We start from the raw sequence: 24222 nt of genomic DNA on the forward strand, positions 1-24222 counted from the left end.
CCTCAGTTGAGAAGATCCTCTAAACAACGTCAACCTTCTAGAAGATACACTACAGATAAGTATGTAATGTTTACTGATGTAGGTGAACTAGAGAGTTATCAGGAAGCAGTTGAAAGTGAGCAGAAAGGGAAGCAGTTGCAACTTTAGAAAATTCATACATATGACAACGGAGTAGACATGTTGACAAAGACCTTACCAAAAGAAAGACAAGAGATATACTGACAGCTGGTCGACATTACTTCACATTGAGGAGTCATGGGATAGCCTCCCTTATAGGTTGAATGGGGAGGTTGTTGGGCTGACAGCCCATATTCAGCCCAAGGTGGGCTTTATCAGCCCACATCTCACCCCCTCTTAACCTAACCCTAATTTATATTAGGGGAGGTGTGGTGGCTATAAAAAGAGGCAGAAAAAAGCAACAAGAGGCAGTTTTTGGCAGCCACGGGATTCCAAAAAAAAGGAGGAGAATTAGGCAGAAAAGAAAGAAAAAGAAAGGGAAGAAGACAAGGACAACACAAAGAGACTGTTCTCAATCATCTAGTAGTGCTTTCATTTCAGGTTAGATCAGATCTACAGTAGATTCTTACTGTGATTACTTGGAGAGAATTATGGAGGATTTAGATATTGTGTACAGTGACGTGATCTTTATATCTCACTTATTCTCTTGTGATTGTTGCTAGGGTTTTGGGCAAGAAATTGAGATTTGTATATTTGTTATTCTTATAGTGGATTATCTCTAGTTTATCCTATGGTTTTTACCCTTCACATTGGAAGGATTTTTTATGTATATCTTGGTATTCTATTTGATTATGGTTCCATTTAATTCCACTGTATGTTATAGCCTGCTAGTATTTGTTTATATATATAAATTATTTATCTTTATATCCCATCAAAGAGAGCTTAACAAATAGGAGAACATGACCAAACAAGTGAACATTACTTATCAAGGAATTAAAGGAGAATAAAATCAATGTGAATCCCATAATATGATGGCACAGGCGCGAGTTGAAATTTGTCTTTTCATTGACTAAGAGGAATTATTTGGAGAACATAAAAGTGTTGAAGTAGATGATCTAAAGAGACGAGGAAGCAACGATGAGTCTCAAGGAACTTAACTACCTAAAACAAAATGTCGATAAGGATTAAGGTAAACTCAGAGGAGTACCATAGTGACGCAAAAACAGGTCTACCGATCACAAAGAAAGGGATGCAGACGTGAGGCGATAAATAGTATGGTTACGGGCATAACAACGCTATGGTACCACAGAGGCGAGACTTTCGTACACTCATCAATCTCTTGCTCTTATAGAGGGAGAGTGCTTCATCGTAAAAGAGATTGAAAATGTGAAGAATATAGAGGCAAACTTTAAATACCAAAACAAAGCTGAAGGGTAGAGGTATAGGCTAGAAAACTGTGTCGATGAGTTTCTTATCAAGATCGCTAAAAGTGAGAGACTTCGAGTCGATGTATGAGTGTGCGACCAAGGAATATAATAGATAGTACTTAAAAGAATAGGCAATTGAGATGACATAGAAGATGGCGTAATCCTACGAGTAATCATAATTCTCAGAGACTTGCTACGAGTCGAGGTGAAATTTTACTTTTTTTCGAACAAAACTTCTTGCATTTCAAATAGTTGATGGTAATGAGAAGGCAAATTATAATAGCTAACTCAATATAATGTGTGCAAATACTTTAGGTATCTTAGAAGTACGAGCAAAGAGGAAACAAAGGCTAATAACCAGCTTAATGTATAAAGTAGAACCTCAAGAAGGCGGGCAAAGTTAAATAAGCTTTGCCTTTTAAACTTTTATGAGAATGGACGAAACTTTGTACTCTAGTTCTCTTACTTATTTAGCAGAAGAGCTTTGCAATAATAAAAGACAATAATTATCAAATCCTCACCAATGGTGATCGATTTTACCGATTATAGATTATTCGTATTATTTTTTAATAAAATATCAATCGAAAGCTGAAGTGCTACAAACCTAAGTAAATTTTGTAGAGGAGAGACCATAAAAATTTTAAAGTATGTGAGGTGATTCTTATTAAAGCTCTAACAAATACCTATTCAATTAAACCAATGTGAAATGTTTATAAATTAACGCATAAAAAAAAATATTTTTCTTCATCTAAAGGATCTATAGGAACCGTAAAATATACATAAGCTCAAATGATCTTATACCACAGTAAAAGTTATTGATGAGTTAAAATAATATTAACATATCAAAGTTCCACTACTTAATAACAATGATAAAAAGTCGCTTTGAGATATGTGACACATTAAACTAGAGTAAAATATTAAAGATTCAGTAAGCTCTCAGATTAAAAACGAACCAAACTTCTCAGATAAAAAAAATGGTATCCTCAAAACTCGCTCGCTCCCACCGTCCCCAAGCCCACTTCTCCCCGTCCCAGTATGTAGCCTCACCTTTCGATCTCATCATTAATTTTGACAAAAGATGATAAAATATTTATCCCTACTTTTTTTACGTCATTAACTTTCTCAACTGAAAAAAAGCACACGTGACAATACCAGATGAAAATGATAAAAATATAATTTTATTATCTTTATATTATTAATTTTATATAATTTTTTTAATTAATTTTCTCTTGCCCTTCTTGTTCCAATCTACTTGCTTATCATACGTTGCACCTGTTGATACTATTCGCCTGTCACACTTGTCGCTCACTGCTTGCCCATCACACTTGTTCATCTATCGTTCGCTGCTCGCCTACCGCACCTACTCATTCGTCACTTGGCCGCCACCCTTCTTTCCAACTTGCTTGTCATAAATTTTTAATATAGGTAAAAATTACTATTGTGATTATTATGTTTTATATGTATATTTAATTATAATTTTACTATAGATGTAGCAAGAAAGTGTCATCTCTAAAGGTAAACAACTTCCAACAAAAATAAAAGATCGATAGGAAATTACCACTGTGAGTCAAACTCCAATGACATGACAAAGTTCGTGAACCAATAAGCATATAAGCTTTTGTCATCGTTATCGCCTTCACGTCGGTATAAGCTCATATAAGCAAATGAACCAACTTAAGTGTAATTTTTGTTGGCTTGCAATAACTCTGCTTACAGTTGCGATATCTCGATCCGATGAGTCTCACACAAACAAAGTTACAAGGAGAAAGTAAATGTACAAAAGTATTCTATGAGCTCCGCAACAAATGACACAAAACGATAGATCTACTTTTTCTTTCAAAGATGATTGGAAATAGCACATCAATTTCAGCAATGTGTTGATGTTGCCACATGTTTTTATTTTGTCATGCCACCTTGCAAATGAAATAAGATTTTTCATCCAACACGAACACTTCTATTTCATACAAGAAAATGAGAGAAAAAAAGAAAATAATTTCTCATAATTTTATTTTTAAAAAAAAAGTGGATGCAGCCAACTGAGTGATGGGTGAGTAGGAGTGAGCAGGTATAACGAGCAAGCGAGTGTAGCGAATGAGTAGGTACGACGGCCGAGCAGGTGTGGCAGGGAGCGACGGGTGAGTAGGTGCGATGGGTGAGCTGGTATGACATGCAAGTGGTGGTCGAGCAAGTGCGGTGGGCGAGTGGCATGCGATAGGTGCAACAGGCCACTAGAATAAACAGGTGCGGTAGGCAATAGACAAGTAGGTTGGAATGAGGGAAAAAGAAAATCGATCAGAAAATTTTATATAAAATTAATAATTTAAAAATAATAATATTATATTTTTTTTATTCTTTTCATTCATGTTCTTTTTACACGTGACAACTCGTGCAATTTTTTTTATCGAGAAAATTAAGAATTAAAGTTAAATATTTTATTTTCATAAATATAAGGATTCAATACTATTTTTAAAATATATGAATTAAAATACTAATCATAATTAATTATATGAGATAATATGTAATTATCCTTCCAACAAATCTAAAATATGAAACAAGAATGATATATACGAAATAAAAGAAAATGATTGCTTATTGCTTAATTTAAAATTCTGAAATTGGCTCTAAGCATAACAATAAATTTAGTTATATAGTCTCAGTTGCGTCACATTCTTCTTTTTATCAGTATCAAGCTAACACACCAACTCTATATCTCTGTTAGCAACCTTATAAGTCATACCTAAATAAATTATAAAGAAGAATACAATGCAATGGATATTTTTGTTAAAGAGTCGGTCGAGAGTGTGGAGCTGCGGATTTTTCACTCGTGTCAACTTCCATCACGGGATCAATTTGCAATGGAAAACGATAAATAAAAAAGATAATATCCTGAAATATAGTTTGAGATTCCAATTTCATTTTTTTATCCAAAATCTTTTTTTATGGAAACGTTCAATTAAATTTAGAGGCACTCATGACAAATATAAGGTGGGAATTATTTAATTCCAACGCAACAACATTTGGTGTCTTGAAATAGTCTCCGACCTCCCCACCTTCTTCCCTCTTATTGTTCGTCTCCTATCGATCCACCGATCTCCCTACTCCTCCTCCCTGCCGATCCCATCATCTCTCGACCGGCGGTGAAGCAGACCTCCCCCGTCCGCCAATATGAGCTCCTTCTCCGGCAACAGCTCAGGTCGCGCCCCCTCATCCGCCGCCTCCTTCGACTCCTACAAGTTCGACTTCGGCCTCGCCGGATCCGCCCGGGGCTCGGCCGCCCGTCCCCTCAAGGACCAGAAACCCAGTCCCTACGTCGCCTCCTCCGCCCCCTCCTCCAAGCCCGCCGCCCCCGCCTGGTCCCACCAGCCCTCTCGGCCCTCGTGGACCCCCGCCGCGCCCGCGCCCTCCGGCGCCTCCGGCATCTCGAGATCTGGCAACCTCTCCAGCACCCCCGCTTCCATGGTCGGTGATATATTCGGCAAGAGCTGGGTGTCGGCCGCGCCCTCTTCCGCCAAATCTGGCCTTGCGATCCCCAAATCTGACCCTAATCTCTTCGGTGATCTCGTTGGATCCGCCCTCGGCCAGGGCCGTGGCGGATCTAGCAACGTTCCGTTGAAGTCCGCTGCTCACAAGAATACCTTCTCCATGGGCAATTTATCCGATTCCCTTCCTAGATCGACTAATCCTACCACCTCCGCCGCTGCTGCGGCCAACAGTACCCCAATGAGGTCTAGCAGCCTGGGATCTTCCGACGATCTTGGAAATTTCCCATTTTTTAATCAGCCTGGTCCTAAGATCGGGACTCCGATGGGTAGTGGTGGGCAACCGATGAAATCGACGGCTGGAGTCCCACCGACGAATGCTAAAAGGGATCCTTTTGGTTCGTTGGTTGATTTTGGATCAAAGCCCACTGCAAAAGCACCGATGTCGTCGGCAAATTCATCCAATATGAGCGGTGCCAGTCCCGGTGCTGATGATTTCTCTTTTGGCGCGTTCCAGAACGCCAATTCGACAAAAAAGAGCGACATTGGAATTAGTGGTGCCAGCTTTTCTTCTCCGCCACCACCACAACAGCCTACTCCCTCTAAAGCTGACACGGATCCATTGGACATGTTCTTCTCTTCGTCTGCAGCTGCTGCTCCTGCCGCTGGAGTCGCCTCAGAGGCATCAGGGAGCCAGCAATTCTCTGAAATGAATGATTGGGACCTGGGTTCTGAGTTTGGAGGACATGACACTGGTGGGTCAACGATGGAGCTTGAGGGCCTGCCGCCACCACCCTCAGGCGTCACAGCACCAGCTGCAAAGACCAAGGGATTGGATAATTACAAGCAGGGCCAATTTGCTGATGCTATCAAGTGGCTTTCATGGGCAGTTGTGCTTTTGGAGAAATCTGGGGACCATGATTCAATGGCTGAGGTCTTATCTTGCAGAGCCTCGTGCTACAAAGAAGTTGGCGAATATAAGAAGGCTGTGGCTGACTGCTCGAAGGTGTATTGAAATCTTCAATCTCAATCTTTCAAGCTTTATTTTTGTGAATAATGCATCCTAACTATTGCTGGTTTTGTAGGTGTTAGAGAAAGATACGGCAAATGTCTTAATGCTAGTACAACGAGCACTTTTGTACGAGAGTATGGAAAAATACAAACTTGGTGCTGAAGATTTGAGGATGGTCCTGAAAATCGACCCTGGTAATAGGCTTGCAAGAAGTACAATCCACCGTTTAAATAAATTTGCTGATTAAGATCAATTTGGAGGTCTTGCCCTGCGTCTTGTTTTATTAAATTAGTTGAAAATATAAATTTGTAAGGTTTTTTATTGCTTTTCAATTGGTAAGTTGATTTGGGGATAATTATATATTTGTTGCATGGAAGTGGTGTCATTCTCAATAATTAATCTGAAAACTTTACATGTTTTGCATGTATGTTTGATACTATTAAACTTTTCTGTTTTTATGGTTCTGTTTCTATGCAATAGGCCACATTTTTCTTGATTATAATTGTACTGTGTAACATAATAACAGCTTATTACTTTAGCTGTCGTAAGACATAATTATCCTGTTGCGGATTGGGTTTTGATGAAAATGGTTTTTTAATATTTGCAGCATGCTTATAAAAATCACATGATTTTGCTTCTTAAAGAATATACCTGCAAATCTGGGGCTATGATGTTTAATGATGCTTGCCTGGTCCCATGACCATCATTTAGTAACTATGGTATTAGGAGATAATAACCAAAAGATTGAAGAACATGGCTAAAGTTTTAAAAGTCAGATCAGTCATCCTTTAACCTTGATATTGTGGAACAAAGGTTCCTCGAAATTGGAACAAATGTGGACAGCTTGAAATGGGCAATCCTACATGAGATCAGATTGGTTAATTCTTACTAATCCAGTTTGAATCTTTTTTGTTTTCTTTATGTTCTTTTGAAGTTAGTTTATTTTCTCAGATAGATTCCTTTTTCAAATAAAAAGTAAAAGAAACAGAAAACTCTCAACTGCCAGTTGACATCAATAAGTGTCACCTGCGTCGATCCATTGTCATAAGGTAGTTGGCAAGTGGAAGAAGTAAAAAAGGCAAAATCAGAAGATTCAGCTGCCAAATCCAGTTGAAGGTAACGCTAATAAGTATAACAACAACAACATCAAAATCGTAATGTCCCAACTATTTGCGATCGACTACATAGAAAATTTTCTTTTGCCACCATTGAGCTAGGTAGAAAGCCTTATATCGAATTTTTATTTATAATTTTTAATAAAATCTTTTTAGGTCTTCCTAATTGTTTCATGTTTTCTAGCTACACCAATATTAGTCTCCTTAGCATATGACAATACCATCTTAAGTGATTCTTCCTTGTTTTATCCTTTTATATCATACAAAACTCCTGAAGTCTCTCTCCATGTTAATCATTCAGTTTTTATTCTATGAATTATATCTTCATCAATTTTTTAGTTGAATAATCGATCCAACACACCTAAAAACTTTTTTATCTGACTTTACTCCGAGTACTATTAAAATTGTATCTTATAAATTCAATCTTAGACAATCTAAAATCTTTGGTTTTCAAGATTGGTCTCCATAATTTAAATTCTAAATGAATTTCGTTTAAACTCTCATGATCTAAAACAATCTTATCAGCAAATGAAGATAAACCAAGAAGTTCTACTCCATATATGATTTTAATTTAGATCGTTGATATAATCCTTTATGCTAATGGAAAACTTACTGGACACTCCTTGAAGTTATAATACTAGTGACTATGCTATCATACATATCCCTTATTATACTAGTGAAATTCCCATCATAAATTTACAAAAGGGTCAGATTCAAAAGAATAATGACACCCAAGTTGTTAGAGTGCCTGCCAACTGTAAATGCTCATGTTCTTTTGCTACTGAAGACTAGCCAAGAACTTGGGAAACATCACCGATACAAGGTTGTGGATTCATTATTTTGCAAGATTATATGGGTTTTCTCTTAAGCAATTTAAAGAACCTATGACTTCCATACTATTTTTATTTTTTCACTGAAGAGACCTGGAATTGCATTTCTGAAGGAGACAATAATTTGGATCCGTTGGAGGATCATAAAAATTGGTGCTATAGCAGTTTTAAGAGTTGAGTTTTGAGATAGACGGGAAGTTCTCTCCTAGTATTTTTGTTTTCAATCCCATTAGACCTAGTTTTTGTATTCCTGCCATCTCCTGTTAGTAATTCTGGATAAATGGTTCGAGTTCCTCTTTCTTTATCTAGTTCAAGTTAGAAGAATTGTTTAAGTTTCTGGAAAATTTATGGATTCCGATTGGATTATACATCATTAGACATCCAATTTTGCATCACATGAAAGATAAGATTTAGTGAAAAAAGTTGTTTTCACGATGAGATATGTTGGTGAAACGTTCAATTGTTAAATACATCTTAAAAAATATTTGCAGTTTCTGTAAGTGATGATGCTGCCAGATCAAATTGCATATTCGTTTGGACAAATTTTGGTACATTTTACTTGACCAGATGGTAGGACTTTTCATAGAGCTCTGCACAGTGTCTCCTGTTGGTTTAGTTACAAAATGAACATGCATCTGAGTGATACCTTTCATCATGACTAATTGTTTCTTGAATTGATCATGATATAGTTGTGACTGGTCCACAAGTATGTCTAATCTGTTTCGGCAAGACTTACACATTGTAGAGAATGATTGAAACGATCATTCAGTGATGGGAGGCCTTCTCTGTAATGGTAAGATCTCTCCATGATCACCCTACAAACCTATGCATTCTATAACTTGGATTTTTTTTACTACTGGTTATTTACTCGATCATCCTTCGTCTCTCGTTTCCATTGTTTATATTATACTTGATCTCTCGTTTCCATTGTTTGGCACCTAACGTGCATGCTTGCCTCTTTCTAGCCTATCAAAATATGTTGGACCTCTGTAATTTGACAATCTCACTATAGCATAATATTGTCACAGTCATAAAGTCGTCTGTTGCCACAATATCAACCTTTTTGAATGATTCGATTAGAAGATCACCAACAATTAGATTGCCTCAATCATGTAATTACTTAATTTTTCAAACAAAGACAATGATACTGGAGACTTGTATCTCTTTCCCCTGCCAAATCATCAATATGCCTACGACTTCCATATCTTAATATTTTCAGCATATCCTGCTTAATATTGATTTTTTTTTTTGCAAAAGATTTATTGAAACTTCGACCAGACGGTAAGAAGATAACTCTTAGAAAAAAGAATCCACCCACGAAACAGAAAACTCAGGTAAGTAATCATAGGTTGCATTGAGGTTCTGTGCATTTAGAAAAGAATCTCTATATGAACATTGAAGAAGCCAGAAGCTATAACAGCTTGAAGACCAACTTTAATGGCCAAAACTTCACATTACAAAGGTGGTTAGTCTTGAATACAATAATGATTGATAGATCTCAGATATCTATCTATACATTTTCAACACAAATGCTTGTATTTATTGACTTCCTACTTTTTTAAATAACCACAATGATACAAAAGAATAAAAGAAATATAACTTGAACACTGCACAAGAGATCCCCATGAAGCAGTGCTGCATGATAACACATTTACAACATAATGGACTGTTAAACCCCATATTTTCTTCTGGAATTGCGAGCACATCCGATGCTAAAAGCTGTCAGTCAATGATTGAGACTGCTTCTGAGTCGGGCTGACACTGCTGCCGCGGCTAATCTTGAGCACCTCCATGGCCTTCTGTATTTCCATTTTCATGGCACTGTCGACACTCCCTGCGGAAATTCTTCTGTGAGACTTCTGAAGATGGAGTTTGAGTGAGCTTGTGCTCAAACCAGCATTCTTTCCACAGATCGGGCACACCTTCATCACAGGTCTCTTGTGCTGCCAATTCATAGAAGTTTTTCCGTGTATCCTTCTATCAAGATCTAACAGAATTTTGGCAAAGCCATCGTTCGGCTGAGCTCGGCGGTGAACCTTCTTCAGTGTGTTCCATGCTTCAGATAGTGTGTATCCCCTGAAAATAAAGTTGCACACAAATTTCTTAGACTTGAATCGGCATAGCAGCAGATACACCATACCAGATGTTTTCTCACTTTCTTAGCATTAAGTAAGCAAGGACGACAGTTGCACTGCGACTTTTTCCCTCAAAACAGTGAACCAAAACTTTTCCTCCAGAATGCTCAACATGATCAATGAAATCTGAAGCCTCCTCAAAGATATCACTGATGTCTGTATCCTCTTCATCACCTATCTGGATATGCCATGAGTTTGTGGTCAGACAAATGATTTCAATGGTTGCTTGCATAGGCTCAAGACATTTATTACTCTATAAACACATTAGAGATGAAAAATAAGATAAAGAGACCTTTCCCAGATAAAAGCTAAAACATTTCCTGACTGTTAATCCCAACATTCATCAAGTTATTAAAGATGAAAACTTTCAGAGAAGATAAAAAAGAACAAAATAAGAAGCATAAATAAACAAGTTATATCAGATGACAGAAAGGAAGCCACTCATATCCTCCGTTTCCTCGAGTACAATGACAAAATGAAAAGGCAAAATTCATAACTTAATGGATGTCATCACTTCATTTCGGTAAAGTTGGCCTTTGAGAAGTCATCAATTTAATATATCAACTCTAAATTCCACTTTTTTACCACTCAAGTAAAACTGTCCACTAGAATGAAGCGAATCCTAAAAGATCAAAGATGACATGAGCAAGGACTACATGAAATCCGAGTGTAATGACCCATAATTCCCAGGGAATAAACCATTTTTTACCACCCTAGATATCTTCCTAGAAGTGTCATTTAACATATTAAATACATATAAGAAAGACCTACCGAGAAGTTCTTGTACTGAAAAAGGTCCGGATATTGAGATTCTGACTGTCCAGTCTCATTCGAACACAAGCAGAGAATATGTGTGATGCCCAAGTATTGAAGGGTGTACATTGACCTTGCAGCAAGAGCCCCACCAATAAACAAGTTATTTGTAACAAGAGATGGCCTCTCTGTACTTGCCGCATCAGAAATCAGAGCTATCCTTTCGAGTATATGTTCAAGTCGGACCTGAAAAAGAACAAACGACAAGGTTAAGGGAAGGGAATGAAACAGGTAAAGAAGCTCTACAGTTTACCTTCAACTCGTAAGCATCAACAGCAATATTATTATCACTGCCCTCAAAGAATCCTGTATTGAAATTCTTTTCCTGGCAAAACTTAACCACATCTGCTCGAAGCAGTCCATTCCACAGCTCAATCTCTTTGTTCAGTTCAGCGTCTACCTAAAATGAGCAACATACATTAGCAAAGTGCTGGATATATATATATATATATATATATGAAGTATAAATCAGACAGTTGTAAGGAATCTCAATACTGCATAGAAATGATTTAGAAAAAACAACAGAATTTTATGGAAAACAACAAAATAGATACAAACAGAATGATCCTGAGCAGATAAGAACAATGAGCAAGTTCAAAGATGCCAAAGGCTGCTAATACATTCAAACACAGATATACAAAGACAAATTTGGAAACAGGAAAGTTCTTAGGACTAAGAACTCTGATGTATAGTTTATTAAACGATAATAAGGAGAATCAGGCAAATTCTAGTTGCATTTTATTTTGTTTCACAAACATATTGAACATGCTTATAAAAAATGAAGCCACATAATGCAGGAAACTAGATTTAGCAGCAGGATTTGCTATTTTTCTTATTATGGTCAACAAAGGGGGATGACTTTTAAAAAATTCCTAACCTTTGCAAATTTGTGAAAGTCACGAAGCTTCATTGTCAATCGAAGACTATGAGAATGTTCTTCACTTCCTTTGAAGTACCTCCCATTCCAGTTTTCACGAGAAACGGGAGAAACTGATTCAGGACTTCCCCGTGATCCTGCGGATGAAGATTTTGTAGTAGCTTTCTGAAATGTGGAGTCAGTTGATTCCACATTTACTTCATTTGCAATGTGTTGCTTGCATGCAGGTGAGGGAGTGCTGTAACCAAATCCAGCTGAGTGAGATGGTGAATCCAAAGTGCCCATATCATCTCTGTCAGACTCTCCAGAACTTTTACTAATTATTGACAGAAACACTCGTAGAAGGCCATCCAATTTCTGGTAGAGGGTAAGGAGAAATAAATGAAAACTTTGAAGGTCCCTGAGAGCTGCACGAAATCCTCCTCGAAACTCATGAACAACAGCTGCCATGTCGGTATCATCAAGGGAAGAACATGAATCACTGACTGAATTAGCCTCACCAGGTCCAGGATGTCCCAGTCTACCTCCAGATATCTCATATAACAGGTTGGAAGAGTAGTCTACATTGTTAAGTAAGAGTTCGATGAGTTTTGGATATCTTTCATGATCTTTTGCACGTTTTCCTGCAGGTGGTCGTCGAGGAACCCCAGAGTCAATGGCCACAACATGAAAATCACCATTGCTGTCATTATTCACTATTTCTTTCTTCACCAATTTGTTGCTGAACTCATAAAAAACATCTGAGCTCTGACATGAAGGTTCAGAGGTAGGGGGAACCATTCTTCTCTCTTTCTGTAGAAACCTTGTTACCTGTGGTGCATAACTTCTAGCAGCAGAACTCTCTTCATGCAGTGCATCCATATTCCCAGATGTCACCTTATCGGCAATTAAGAGATTTGCATAATTGCCGCGCCACCCTAGTTGACGGCAAGGGAGTCTATCCTCATTTCTAAGTATAAGGTCTAACATCAGAACCCTGCCAAGTGCTGCAGCAGCTCTCATAGCGGCTTCCCGATTTTGAAATGCATTTGAACTCTCAAGAAGAGGGGAGCCATGCACATAACTAGAATACAAAACAAAAGGATATGAGAAAATCTAACAAAATATAAATAATTAATCAAAGATGCAGAAGGTGTTCATACTTCATCAGGAAGAGGCATCGACTCAATTCAAGAGCTTCTAACAACTCTGAACAAGTTATTTCACCAACTTCATCTCCAGCTGAAACTGCTGCATCTCGTGCTTTTTCTGTAGCATACTTAATCCGATGCCATTCAGGGTTAGAATTATGTACCACTCTTGCCTGCATTCAGTTACAAGAATGCCACATATAATTATTTGTTATGAAAAGAAAGGCTTTTAATGATAAAGGTAAAGGTATACACCTGAGGTGTATGCACTCCAAGCCATTTCCCAAATTCATAACCCAAGCGCTCTGACTGTGTGGCCATCCTGGAGGATGCAATCTTTATAACTGCTGCTGCTTCATGTGTTGATAGATCAGCACTAGAGCTGAACAAAGCAAAGAAAACAACTCCTCCAGAATTGACAGTCACCTGTAACAGATCATAAGTGTTACAAGACGAGACATACCTGAAACACTGAAATAGCTCGTAACCTGGTGCCACTATATAAGAATAATTAGCAGACATTCTACTGAGGTCCATTGCTGTGAAAGAGATCTCAAGCGTTAAGCTGGATTCATCTGCCTTGTGTCTCATGACTGGATTATGACATAGAACAAAATATATATGATCACATCATCAATTCCTATTTTACAGTTTGGGAGACTGCTAACTGAAGTTTGAGCATTTGGTAGTGAATTTGAATCTTTTCTAAACCATCACTAGCTAAGCAATTGAACATACAAAGGAAACAAAAGTTAAAGATGTCCTGTAAATTTGTACAAAAGAAACAAAATTTACTTAACTTGCAACCAACAAATATCTGACAAAACTGAGCACAAATAAGCAGGTAGCATTCAAAATCAAATTGCATCTCCAGCGGACAGTAGCAAATGCTGAAGATGCACTGTGTTGGTGCTGAGGCTAAAGACATGGAATGACAAGTGTGATTTGATTGTTAATTCTCTGGGCCTTAGAAAATTCTGTCTAGCAAAATGGAAACCCACCAGCCTACTAAAATTTATGCTTGTGTTAAAATTTGACCATCCTAGCTAAAGTTCTCTCCAGTTCAAAGGTAAACTAAGTCCATCCAAGGAATAAGCCAACAAAAACTCAAAAGCCTTATTTCTGGAAAAATCACAATAAAAGAGAAAAGAAAAGATGGTAAAACTTGATTCTCATGACAAAATAGACCGCTGATAGCCTCATGCATAAGGATGCAGCTTGATCAATGTACCTCCATAGCCTTGTTCATTTCATCCTCAGATTGCTCACTGCTGCTTGTATGCTCTGTATGATGCAGAGATGACAAAGCATCCCAGGAGAAGTTACTGGTTTCAATGTCCAAAACAGAAGCATTTCCTAGTCTTCCCCACAAACTCATTTCTGGAGGTTGGCCACTTCTTTGTTTATTAAGTAAATCACAACTTAATTCTTGCATATCTGGTATTTCAATACTGTCAAAAGAAAATCAAGCACAACAAAAATATTTTAGTATTTCTAGTGTGACAAGATTAATGACATTTGGGAAAATGTGAGCATTTGTCAGCCATCATTTTAAGTATATACTTAAACTGTTAGGCTCAAACGAACCAAGCCCTATGATAGATCCAGTTTTCATAATCAATAGAATGATCTAACCGACCAGTATGTGCCATCCATAAACATATTCTCAAAATTATTTATTTCAGTTAAAGCCAAAAGAACACATATTTTAGAATTTTTACAGAAAATGAACATTAAAGGCAGTATACAATTCCATCAGCTGGACAGTATACTCTTATTGATATAACTTCATAACAATCGAATAGTCATGCTAAAAGGCTTATTTTAAACTATTTTATTTTGAGCAAGCTTTGAGAAATCATCTTGCTAAGAGGCTCATCTTAAACTAGTTTATTTTGGCAAGCCCGATAAGGTCATTTCATGAAATACAATATTCTTTTCCATAGAACTAATACAAAAAAGGAAATCTTACGAAACAACTACCTAAAGGTTCTTCCACATCTCAGAATTCTGAAAGAATAAGAAAAAGGTTCCACCAAGTACATCTTCAAGTCATCATTTAGTTTCTTTAAAAAGATCACACATCAGACAGTAAAATCTGGAACAAACAAGTAAAATGTTATTGTTTTCACATGAACCACAACATAACAGGTTGTTGAATCAAGATCATAGGTAACAGAGGTGCTCGCCATGAATGAAGCATTCATTTAGAAGAGCTTTTAAAGAAAGAACAAACTAAAATTCTAGTTCCCAGAGTGTTTATACAATGGAAATCCTCAATGATCATAAGGCCATGTCAATATCAAGACACCCCTCGATGTCCTACATCAACACCTTGTTCATATCTCCCATGTTCTGTTACTGTATAGGTTTGGAGGTGCAAGTCTTAGTCAGACTAGCACTATATTGCAGAAGTCTAATCCAATCTTTGTCCACTTAGGGAATACTAACACAATCCAAGCTCAGTCAACAAAACTTGCACCAAGAGATTGATGACTCAAAGGAGGTATTCTAGACTTATGGGACTCCCAGTTGAGGTCTAAGAAAACTGGCCAACCAGGCTTCGTCACCAGCCTTGGGCAACCAGCAACTAAGAATTATAAGAGAAACCAAAATGGCATGAAGTTAGTCATCTCTCATGAGTTATATCTCTCTAAGATGGCTCATTGGGATATAGGCCTGGTGGATTGCTATACCCTATGTAATACCATTTGTACCAGAGTTAATCCTTTTCCTGCAAGTGAACTAATGTCAGGGCTACCTTTCTCCTAATGCAATAGAAAAACTGTTCCATTTTGAAAATCCAAGTTGCAAGATCCTCAACATGAAACTTTACAAAGTAGATTCAAATTTGATAATGAGTGATATAATTAGCATAGTTATCAGAACCAAACTGGAAACCAACCCAGTCAAGCCTTGGGTCACTGAGTCACTAGTCGAATTGGTTGGTCAATTGGTCGAACTACATGTTTAATTAAAAAATATCTTAAAATATATAAATATTTTAAAATAATATACAGTAAAATATAAAATATCAAAACTAATTTAAAAAATATTGTATAGAAAATGATAAGAATGATAATATCAACCAACATTATAAACAGAAACATTAGTGGTAATTAACACTAAACCGGATCAGTTTTAACCTGTTTCTCACAACAACCTTAATTTTTGACATAAATGCACTCTTAAATAAATAATAAAAAAAATTAAGACAAGGATAATTAAGTGATCCTTAATTATATTACAAAACCAAATCAGTTTTATGTGACTGATTTATAAGGGTTATCCAAACATTGGCCAGGTCAATCAGTTCATTCTAATTTCTCAACACATCCAATCAAATAATTGAATTGGACCATTTAATGGTTTGGTTCTCAGTTTTTCCGGTCTGACCACCCAGTTCGACCAGGTTCTGATTAGTGATAACTATGATAATTAGTCCTGACTCGGTTCTAGGTATACCTAACTTAGAATGGAACCGAATGAGGCTCTGATTCCAATTTCAAACCAAAACCACCTATTTCATTTTTTTTATTTCTGAAAATACCCCTCTAATTAGTCATTTATTAAGCTATTAGAAGGGGCAGATTCATCATTTGGAGGGACATTTGATCGTTTAGTTTTTTGAATTTTTTTGCCTGGTTTGGGACCAAATTGGATGCACGGTTTTGATTCTAGTTCCAAATTCTAGGAACCAAAATCGAACCGCCAGAACCTAGTTCTTATTCAGTTCGAAACTATCAAACCATTGACCCATTTTGGTTCAGATCAAGATTCTTGATCGGTTCGGTTCCTTTTTGGTTTTGGTTTTGGTTTGAACCGAACCGTGGTGGTTGGGTCTAGATATAATGTAGTTCTACTTGTTTCTACAGTATGATAAAAGAATGATATCAACGAATCCATTACGAGTTTCACAAGTGTTCTCACCCTATTGAGAATTTATAAGAGCCACTGGTTACCTTCCTTAACCTCCACAAGTAATATTTCATAACTGCTATGTCGATCCTTGAAGGTCGAGAGGTTCAAGTGGCATGTCAAAGTTGAATTCTATATTCTAGTCATCGGGTTAAATATCATGTATGCTATCTATACTATTGACAGCCACTCTCTAAGCCTGCCAAACAAGTCAAAGGACCAAGAACATCATGTTGTTGTAAATATTGTATCCAAGCTATAGTTGGAGACTTGGAGTAATGAGGTGTTATCAAAACCCAAGTTTATCATGTACATGCCACCACATGATAAGACACCACTCTGACTCTGATATAACCAGACATATGGTGGGAGCCAACCTCCTCTTCAAATTCTACCGCCGATGTCAATACAACAATAGTCTTGCATTGTCTGAATATGTAAGATTAACTAACAATGGCCTGAAAAATACCTTCATTCATGCTTTTATCTTTTGGATTCGTGAAGATATTGGCAGACAATATGATTTTAGATTAAATTATTAATACAGGCATTAACCTGATCTTATCCAATTTGTATATTTATAATTTGAGTGGTGACCTCCCCAAATTAATTATTGAAATAAGTCATCATCCACATTGAATTCTTATGGTCATCATTGTTGGAGGATTGTTAGAGGAATGAGCCAACATTATGGCAAGTGTAGATCACTTCAACCTTTGGTTTAAGACCAAACTGATGGGATTTATCACCGGATATCAAACATCACCTCACTTTGAGGGAAGATGATAATCTCTATAAGATAAATAGGAAGAGAAGAAGACTGTGAGAAAGATCAGAGAGAAAATAAAGAATGAAGAAAATTTAAGAAGTATATAGCCGAATAAAAGTTCAAATATATCCAAGGTGCTACAACCATATATACAAAGACTACTTGGATTCTGGAGTTTTTAAACTAGCTAGGACATAAACATGAGTTTGGATTGAAATATACTTGATAGAAGTCAATGTTGCACTCTCCTTAGTCAAAACCCCATTGGGTGATTAAGTTGGGTAGCTCTCATGTTGGAGGTGGCATCCTTCTCTAAGCTGGAGCCCCCATGTAGGGTATCTATCTCGAATATGTTGACTATTATATAATCAAAAGGATTCAAAGCACCATTTTGGATTTTCCTTTGAGTTCTTAACCCTCTATGTTGATCGGAGGTCTTAGCATCTTTGGTTTGAACTGGGACTGATCTAATATACGAAATCAAGCTCAAATAATTATCCTTATTGATCAACCAAGCTAGCCTAACTCTCATTCGAAGTAGGAGGTAGCCTAGTTGGCTAGTCAAATTTTGATTAAACACAGATGCAATAGACATTTACAAACACATCCAAGCAGGATGAAACGGCAGATATGGCAAAACAACCCTCTCCTCTAGTTACTCTGACCAAGTAAAAGGTCCTTAGAGCATCCAACCAATTATATGGGTTCAGTTGGCCACTTAGCTTACCCAGCCAAGCCTTCCCCTTTGTTCTTAGCTTAGCTACCCAAGTCTTCAGTTTTGTTCTTAGCTTAGCCGGCCAAGGCTCCCCCTTTGTCAAGCCTACACACTAATGTAAGACCCTTTCTTGATGGGTACAATGATCCAATGGCTGCAATCAAATATATCATGACATTTAATAGATCACAAAAAAATTATTGATAATCCAAAATAAGCGATTACAAAATAATAAAATGGAGAAGACAGGCTTGTTAATTCAAAGCCACCTTATTCAGAAAAATACAAAAGATCCTGTTCTAATTCTGAGTATCAAGAATATTCTCACAAGATTCTTTAAAGATAACTTTTAAACATATGGCTAAATATAAAAATAGACATCAGTCAGGTTTGTTGTTTCCAAACAAAGCCAATGTAAATCCATTTTGTAAGAATAGCATACTTCAGACTTCAGAAAAAAGAACTAATAGTGAAACCAAGAAGTTTGAAGCTTCTTTGTGTTTAGTTGCAAAGAAAACATGGATGAGAAGGGGAACAAAAAATGCACAATCAGAAACCATAAGTACATGAGTAGCATGATTCTCTATCATATTTTCACCAACTTAAATAGGTGAAATGGTATGAAAATTTACTTTATGTGTATGCTTTTCTTTTACTTAAACAAGATATTTTCCCTCCGCAAAAAATTAAACAGGATGTTTTGCAATCTCTTACACGGTGGCGGACAAAATCTACATTACCAAATGAATGCTATCTAGAATATTGAAGTTATATAAGTAAATATCTTTAAAACGAGATACATCTCATCAAATATTGAACCAAGAAAAATCTTAATCACCATCATCGTACTATAAGCGGTACCTTCGCTGACGATTAGTAATGGGGCACGCATCAGACATTGTTTCACTCTTGGGATGCCGGTGCGGGAAGCCTGACGGCGGGAATCGCCCGCTTCGCTTACGGACCAGCGCTACCCATTTCTCAACTGATCCAGTTAAATCTCCCCACAGCAAAGAAATCACCTGTACAGATCCGACCAGAACAAACAAACAAAAAGATAAAAAGAAAACCAAAAGTATCAAGAACGAGAACGATCTTGCCAACTGAAAAAATCATGTAGTAACCACGAACACTTACACGAGAAGAGAGTATGCGCTCCCTCTCTCCGTCGATTTCCTGCAAGAAATATGAGATTTTTCATCACGATAAAGCACAAAAATCCGATTTTGGAACAAGATTTCTTGATTCAGACCAAGATAGAACAGTCGGACGAAATAATTACCGGAAAGAAAAGTCCCTTTGGGGTGATGATGGGAGGGAAGAGCTTCTCTTCCTTTTGCTCCTCTTCTGCCATGACAAGGGGGAGTGGCGTCTGGGATCTTGATGGTGATTTACTTCGCCTTTTCTCCCGTTTCTTTTTTAAATCTCTCCCCTTCGGATTCAAAAGCAGGGGGCCAACGAAGGCAACGGCAGGGAGAAGACCCCCACCTTTTCCCGGGGGAAAAGTGGTACGATTCCCTTATCAAAACCGGGGATGGCGGAGAGATTAGACTTTACAGTACTGTGTACGCAGCAAACTACTCGAGAACTCCCGGAAACCTAAATATAAAGAAACGCTCTCAAAATGTAGCCGATTTCGAACGGCAAATGTGCTACCAAACCCTCGTCCGATGAACTCCGAAGTCAATGCCACAGAGTGGGGCAAACGAGGGAGTTTATTTGTTCGTAGTTGTCGTACCTTCCGCTTTATGCGGACTTTTAATATTAACTGTATGTGGTGGATGTCCCTTTTTGTGAGATTAAATCTATAGGCTATATTTATTGCAAAGCGTTTGTTCTGATGATAGCAAAATGAAATAGTAGTTTGCGTTTCTCATATTTTGAGTGTGTTGATTTTTCAAGCACTGAGACTTTTTTCTTAATAGCAACTTTTGTTTCTTTTAAAAAAAAAATATATATATATAAAATAATAGTTTGTAGAATAAAAACTGTAGTTTATTCGGGAGTTTCAGGTGGAGTGTGTGTCCATCTTTCACTTATTTTTTTTTTTTACGTTAAGCGTAGATTAGTATGTTATAATTTAATATTATCTTATAGGTTTTTGTTAAGACGGTGGTCGTTTATAAAATTAACTGATTTATATGTAAAATAGTCGAACTATAATATTTTTAGTCCTTTTTAAAAAATAGTATAAGTTAAGTGGTTAAATTGAATCAAAAATTCGAACCCTGGAAACTAAATCGGTCTAAATTGATTTGATTCGAATTGATTCTTTCGATTTTAATCCCACGTTGATTGAGGAATGAGAAACCTAAGGAGTTAGTCGTGCTTCCTTTATCCTTAAATGTACCTTTTGAAGTTTAGTGATTCCAAAAAGGATACAATTATTTATTTAATCAATTTGAATCAAATCAAATTAAATCAATTTATTTGAAAAAAATATTTTTAAATTACTTAAAATTACACCAAAACCAAATCAAGTAATTTAATATATATATATATATAAATTAAAATTATAACTAGATTAATTAGTCTTGAATCGATTCAATTAAAGTAGGTTTAAACTAATAATGTTTGATTTGTTTAAACATGCCTAATTGCATCGGATTTTTTTTATATCAAGATTATTTTAGGATATAAAAATTTAAAACATTTGGATATCATCATAACGTAATATGACATAAGAGATTAAGAAATTACAAGGCATTGATATAATTAGTCTTAGATCAACTATGAACAAAATCCATGAGTCGTAACTCAATCCATCTTCTTAAATTATCCTTTATTGGGTTTAGATGTTAATAATCAATTATAACACCCTAATTAGTCTAACATTAGGATTGATCATATAACTTTAGGCTCATCAAATTAATTGGTTGGGACTTCGAATATGAAATTAGCCATTGTTACTTTGCAAATCCAAGTATACATCTCACGTATCGGAAACTTACATCCGATCCTCTCCTAAACAAAATAATCCCAAAAAATATTTTGTAATTAACAATAAAATATATATTATCCATAGTTTTGCCATAGCAAGTACACCGATTACAACAATGAACACCAAGAAAGCACACCCACTGAGCAATAAAAACTAAAATTTGAAGACATAAAGAGACTCTATGAGTCAAATCATATGAATCATCTCTCGGGTAAATATGGAAAGAAAGATTCGAAAGCATAAAAAAGAAAAGGCCTCGTTATAATTTCAATCGTACATTAAGTCACGATTTATGAAAATGAGAGATCAAATCGTTATCAACACGAGTTGCCTTCCACAAAGTAGGGTTATAAATAAGCCAATTGTCCTTATCCTACCAAAATTATATTGAAATGTCATTCATTCCCTGTGAATTTTTTAAACCTCTTTGTTGCGTTGGCTTCCACTCAATAATTGGCATATTATGAGTACTATTTAATTATCACATGAAAATATTGTAACTTGTTGGGTCTGATACTATGTGATTATCACATGAAAACATATAATTATCACAGCCTGATGAGATGAGATGACTATCGTATTAATTTTATTGGACATTTTTCCAAGATACTTAAGCCCCATCAAGTACACTTATAGTAGTATCCTTCAAATTAAAAGTATATTCGGAATTAGGCAAAGAAAGAACTAAAAAGGCATCCTTCTTCCATAGAAAAGCCAAAAAAGAATTATATTATATATATAAATATATATATATATCATAATCATCCAATGAGTCACAAGAGATGGTAGATATACTCTTTCTTATAAGCATCCACATCAGACGTAAACAAGAACATAATAATCACCCATAAACATCAAAGGGCCCCATTCTTCATTCACTCACAATCACCAAAACAATTAGAAGCCAAGGAGGTCAAATCGTCCACCCACAGCGAGCTGGTTGTGTTTGAGACTTCGAAGTAAACCTTATAGTATTCTTGCACATGCCGCCACCTGTACGTGCTTCGTGTGGTATATTTGAGACAGGTCCTCAGCATAAAATTGGGATATTCTTGTGTGCCTTCATCTGCCCCCATCGTTAGTATGGAAAGACAAAGAGACCCCTCCTCCATCAAATTGACCCTTATAGCCCTCTCATTGGGATCATGCCCCCATCAGTGACAAACTAGTAAAGCAAAATTACTCGAAACAAAGATAATTATATCGATAATGTTGGTGAACCTGAAGAGTCGGCTTGGTCCGATTGGCGATATCCAAGATCGTCCCGAGAATGAGGTTTTCACCTGATCGAGTCAAGCTCGGGATCGGTTGGGATGCACCTCTTCAGCAAGCTCGTCCGCCTTTGTTGTCGTCGGATTCCTGCATATCGACCTAGGTCGAGATAGGGAGGGAAATCCTGACTTAGGCCCCTCTAAATATTAAGTCAATAGAATTCTTTTTGTTGAAGATCTTCTGCTCCTTGCTAGATGTTAGCAAAAGGCTTTTATTATAGTGCTTTAGGGTTGGTCGTACGCAACTTTTGCATGGCAGTCAACTTCCTGAGCGATGAGTTTGTACCTTCGGACGTCCGTTGCCCGAGATGTGTGGAACGGTGCCATGCGGCACCGTCCCGACTGGTTTGTGTGGCCCCAGACGACTCGGGAGGAGAGTGATGTCATCCTGAATTCTTGGAGGCATATTCGACATGGCATCGTGTATTCCTCCTGAGGTTTTGCGCTTGAGCTAGTGTGGTGGGAGGTCGTGTCCACGTGACGGAATTCATAATATGCCCTATCATATAATGTTAGTAAGAAAATTAAGATCGTGGTATAAAAATCATTGCTGTATTTACATGATAATTTAAGATAACAGATATTAAAAATTACCCAAGGGCAATATGGGTAATTTGGTCATACCAAGAATATGCCAAACGAAAGAACAAAAGCCTCACTGATACCTCCAGAAGTATTGAACGACCTGTGTCTGTTATATTCAGATACATAAAGCCAAAGCCTTCGAAGATCCAAACTCTTCCTTCTGTCGCAAACCGAAGGAGCGAAGCTCAAGAAAGAGGGAAACCGCATTCCGTCGATGTCCGACCACCGATTCATGTCCGAGGACGGCCATTGTTACATAAGGTTGCCGTCGGAGCCAGCGATTACGGAGCGGCAGTCGATCTTCGATGAGCTTCCCACGGCCAAGATTGTCGCAGCGTCGCGGCCGGATGCTGGTGATATCACCCCCTTGCTCCTCTCCTATACCATCGAGTTTCAGTACAAGCAGGTGTTTATTGACCTCAATTTCCGACTATTTTTTTTTTACCTTCTCTGAATGTCTTGTCCTTGGGAGTGTGAATTGCTTCTGATACAACTACGAATGGGCATTCCTCCGATGATGTTTTAGGGCACAAGATGTTTTGTTTCCTTTTTTCCTTTGTCTTGACGTGGTATATCTGCTCTATGAAACCAGGGGAAAGCTACTTTCAGTAAATGATGGTAATCTCTGTTTGCACGTTGTGTGTTGGTTAAGAACAGTACTGAGTAAGTAGCAAGAGGAATTGGAAATTGGTTGTTGCTAGTCATACCACGCTAAATAAATTTTATTTGCTTTATAGCTGGTACACTGAACATAAGCTCTTAGATGAGATTTTATGGATAGCCATAAATCTCTATGTATATTTGGTTTGGAGGTTAGATGGGCAATTCATTGCTCGTAGGGGCCTGTGTGGCATCAAGGGCATTATCGTATATCAATATGTGATGGTTGTGGATGCATTCTTCTTAACGTCACTGCTCTTACACCAATTGATGTTGCTATTTCTGGCTTGAGAATCGTTTTTACTTTCTATGTTATCCAACTTCTTTGGTTATTTTACCCATCTTTTGTTTGGCAAAGTTACTTTGTCAAATTGTTTGAGTTTCTATACCTTCTGGTAGGATTTTGACAAAGTGAATTAATAAATGTAGAAAACACTTAATATCTCTTAGCTTTAATTTCTTTCTCTTTCTCTCTCTCTCTCTCTCTCTCTCTCTCTCTATATATATATATATATATATATATATATATATATATATATATCTATCTATCTATCGCTTTGAACTCTTCCTTTTTTCAGGTATCAGAG

General features: G+C 37.0%; 3 protein-coding genes across 7 annotated transcripts in view; 2 read left to right on the forward strand and 1 right to left on the reverse strand.

Annotated features, from left to right (window-relative positions):
* Positions 1-4398: 4398 nt before the first annotated feature.
* On the forward strand, positions 4399-6303 carry LOC135623136 (uncharacterized). The gene is made up of 2 exons (XM_065125729.1): positions 4399-5870; positions 5950-6303. Exons 1-2 carry the CDS (start codon positions 4551-4553, stop codon positions 6121-6123), a joined length of 1494 nt encoding a protein of 497 aa, XP_064981801.1. The 5' UTR covers positions 4399-4550; the 3' UTR covers positions 6124-6303.
* A 2930-nt stretch (positions 6304-9233) lies between these two features.
* Positions 9234-19866, reverse strand: LOC135623137 (dual specificity protein phosphatase PHS1-like). Its single transcript, XM_065125730.1, has 11 exons — positions 19461-19866; positions 19316-19354; positions 19040-19200; positions 14008-14227; positions 13032-13202; positions 12789-12949; positions 11647-12709; positions 11023-11169; positions 10728-10955; positions 9977-10134; positions 9234-9897 (listed from the first exon to the last, which is right to left on the reverse strand). The coding sequence occupies exons 1-11, from the start codon at positions 19530-19532 to the stop codon at positions 9534-9536; spliced, it is 2784 nt and encodes a 927-aa protein (XP_064981802.1). The 5' UTR covers positions 19533-19866; the 3' UTR covers positions 9234-9533.
* A 3223-nt stretch (positions 19867-23089) lies between these two features.
* Positions 23090-24222, forward strand: part of LOC103998083 (phospholipase D zeta 1) — a 37071-nt gene continuing 35938 nt past the window's right edge. For 3 of the 5 annotated variants that reach the window (XM_009419474.3, XM_065125731.1, XM_065125733.1), the window contains exon 1: positions 23090-23381. In XM_009419474.3, coding sequence (XP_009417749.2) covers positions 23190-23381 — 192 coding nt within the window. In that variant the 5' untranslated portion in view covers positions 23090-23189. The remainder of the gene's footprint in view (positions 23382-24222) is intronic. The other 2 variants (XM_018818510.2, XM_065125732.1) reach the window with 2 other exon arrangements.

This window comes from Musa acuminata, chromosome BXJ2-9 (assembly GCF_036884655.1).
Source record: "Musa acuminata AAA Group cultivar baxijiao chromosome BXJ2-9, Cavendish_Baxijiao_AAA, whole genome shotgun sequence".
NCBI lineage: Eukaryota > Viridiplantae > Streptophyta > Magnoliopsida > Zingiberales > Musaceae > Musa > Musa acuminata.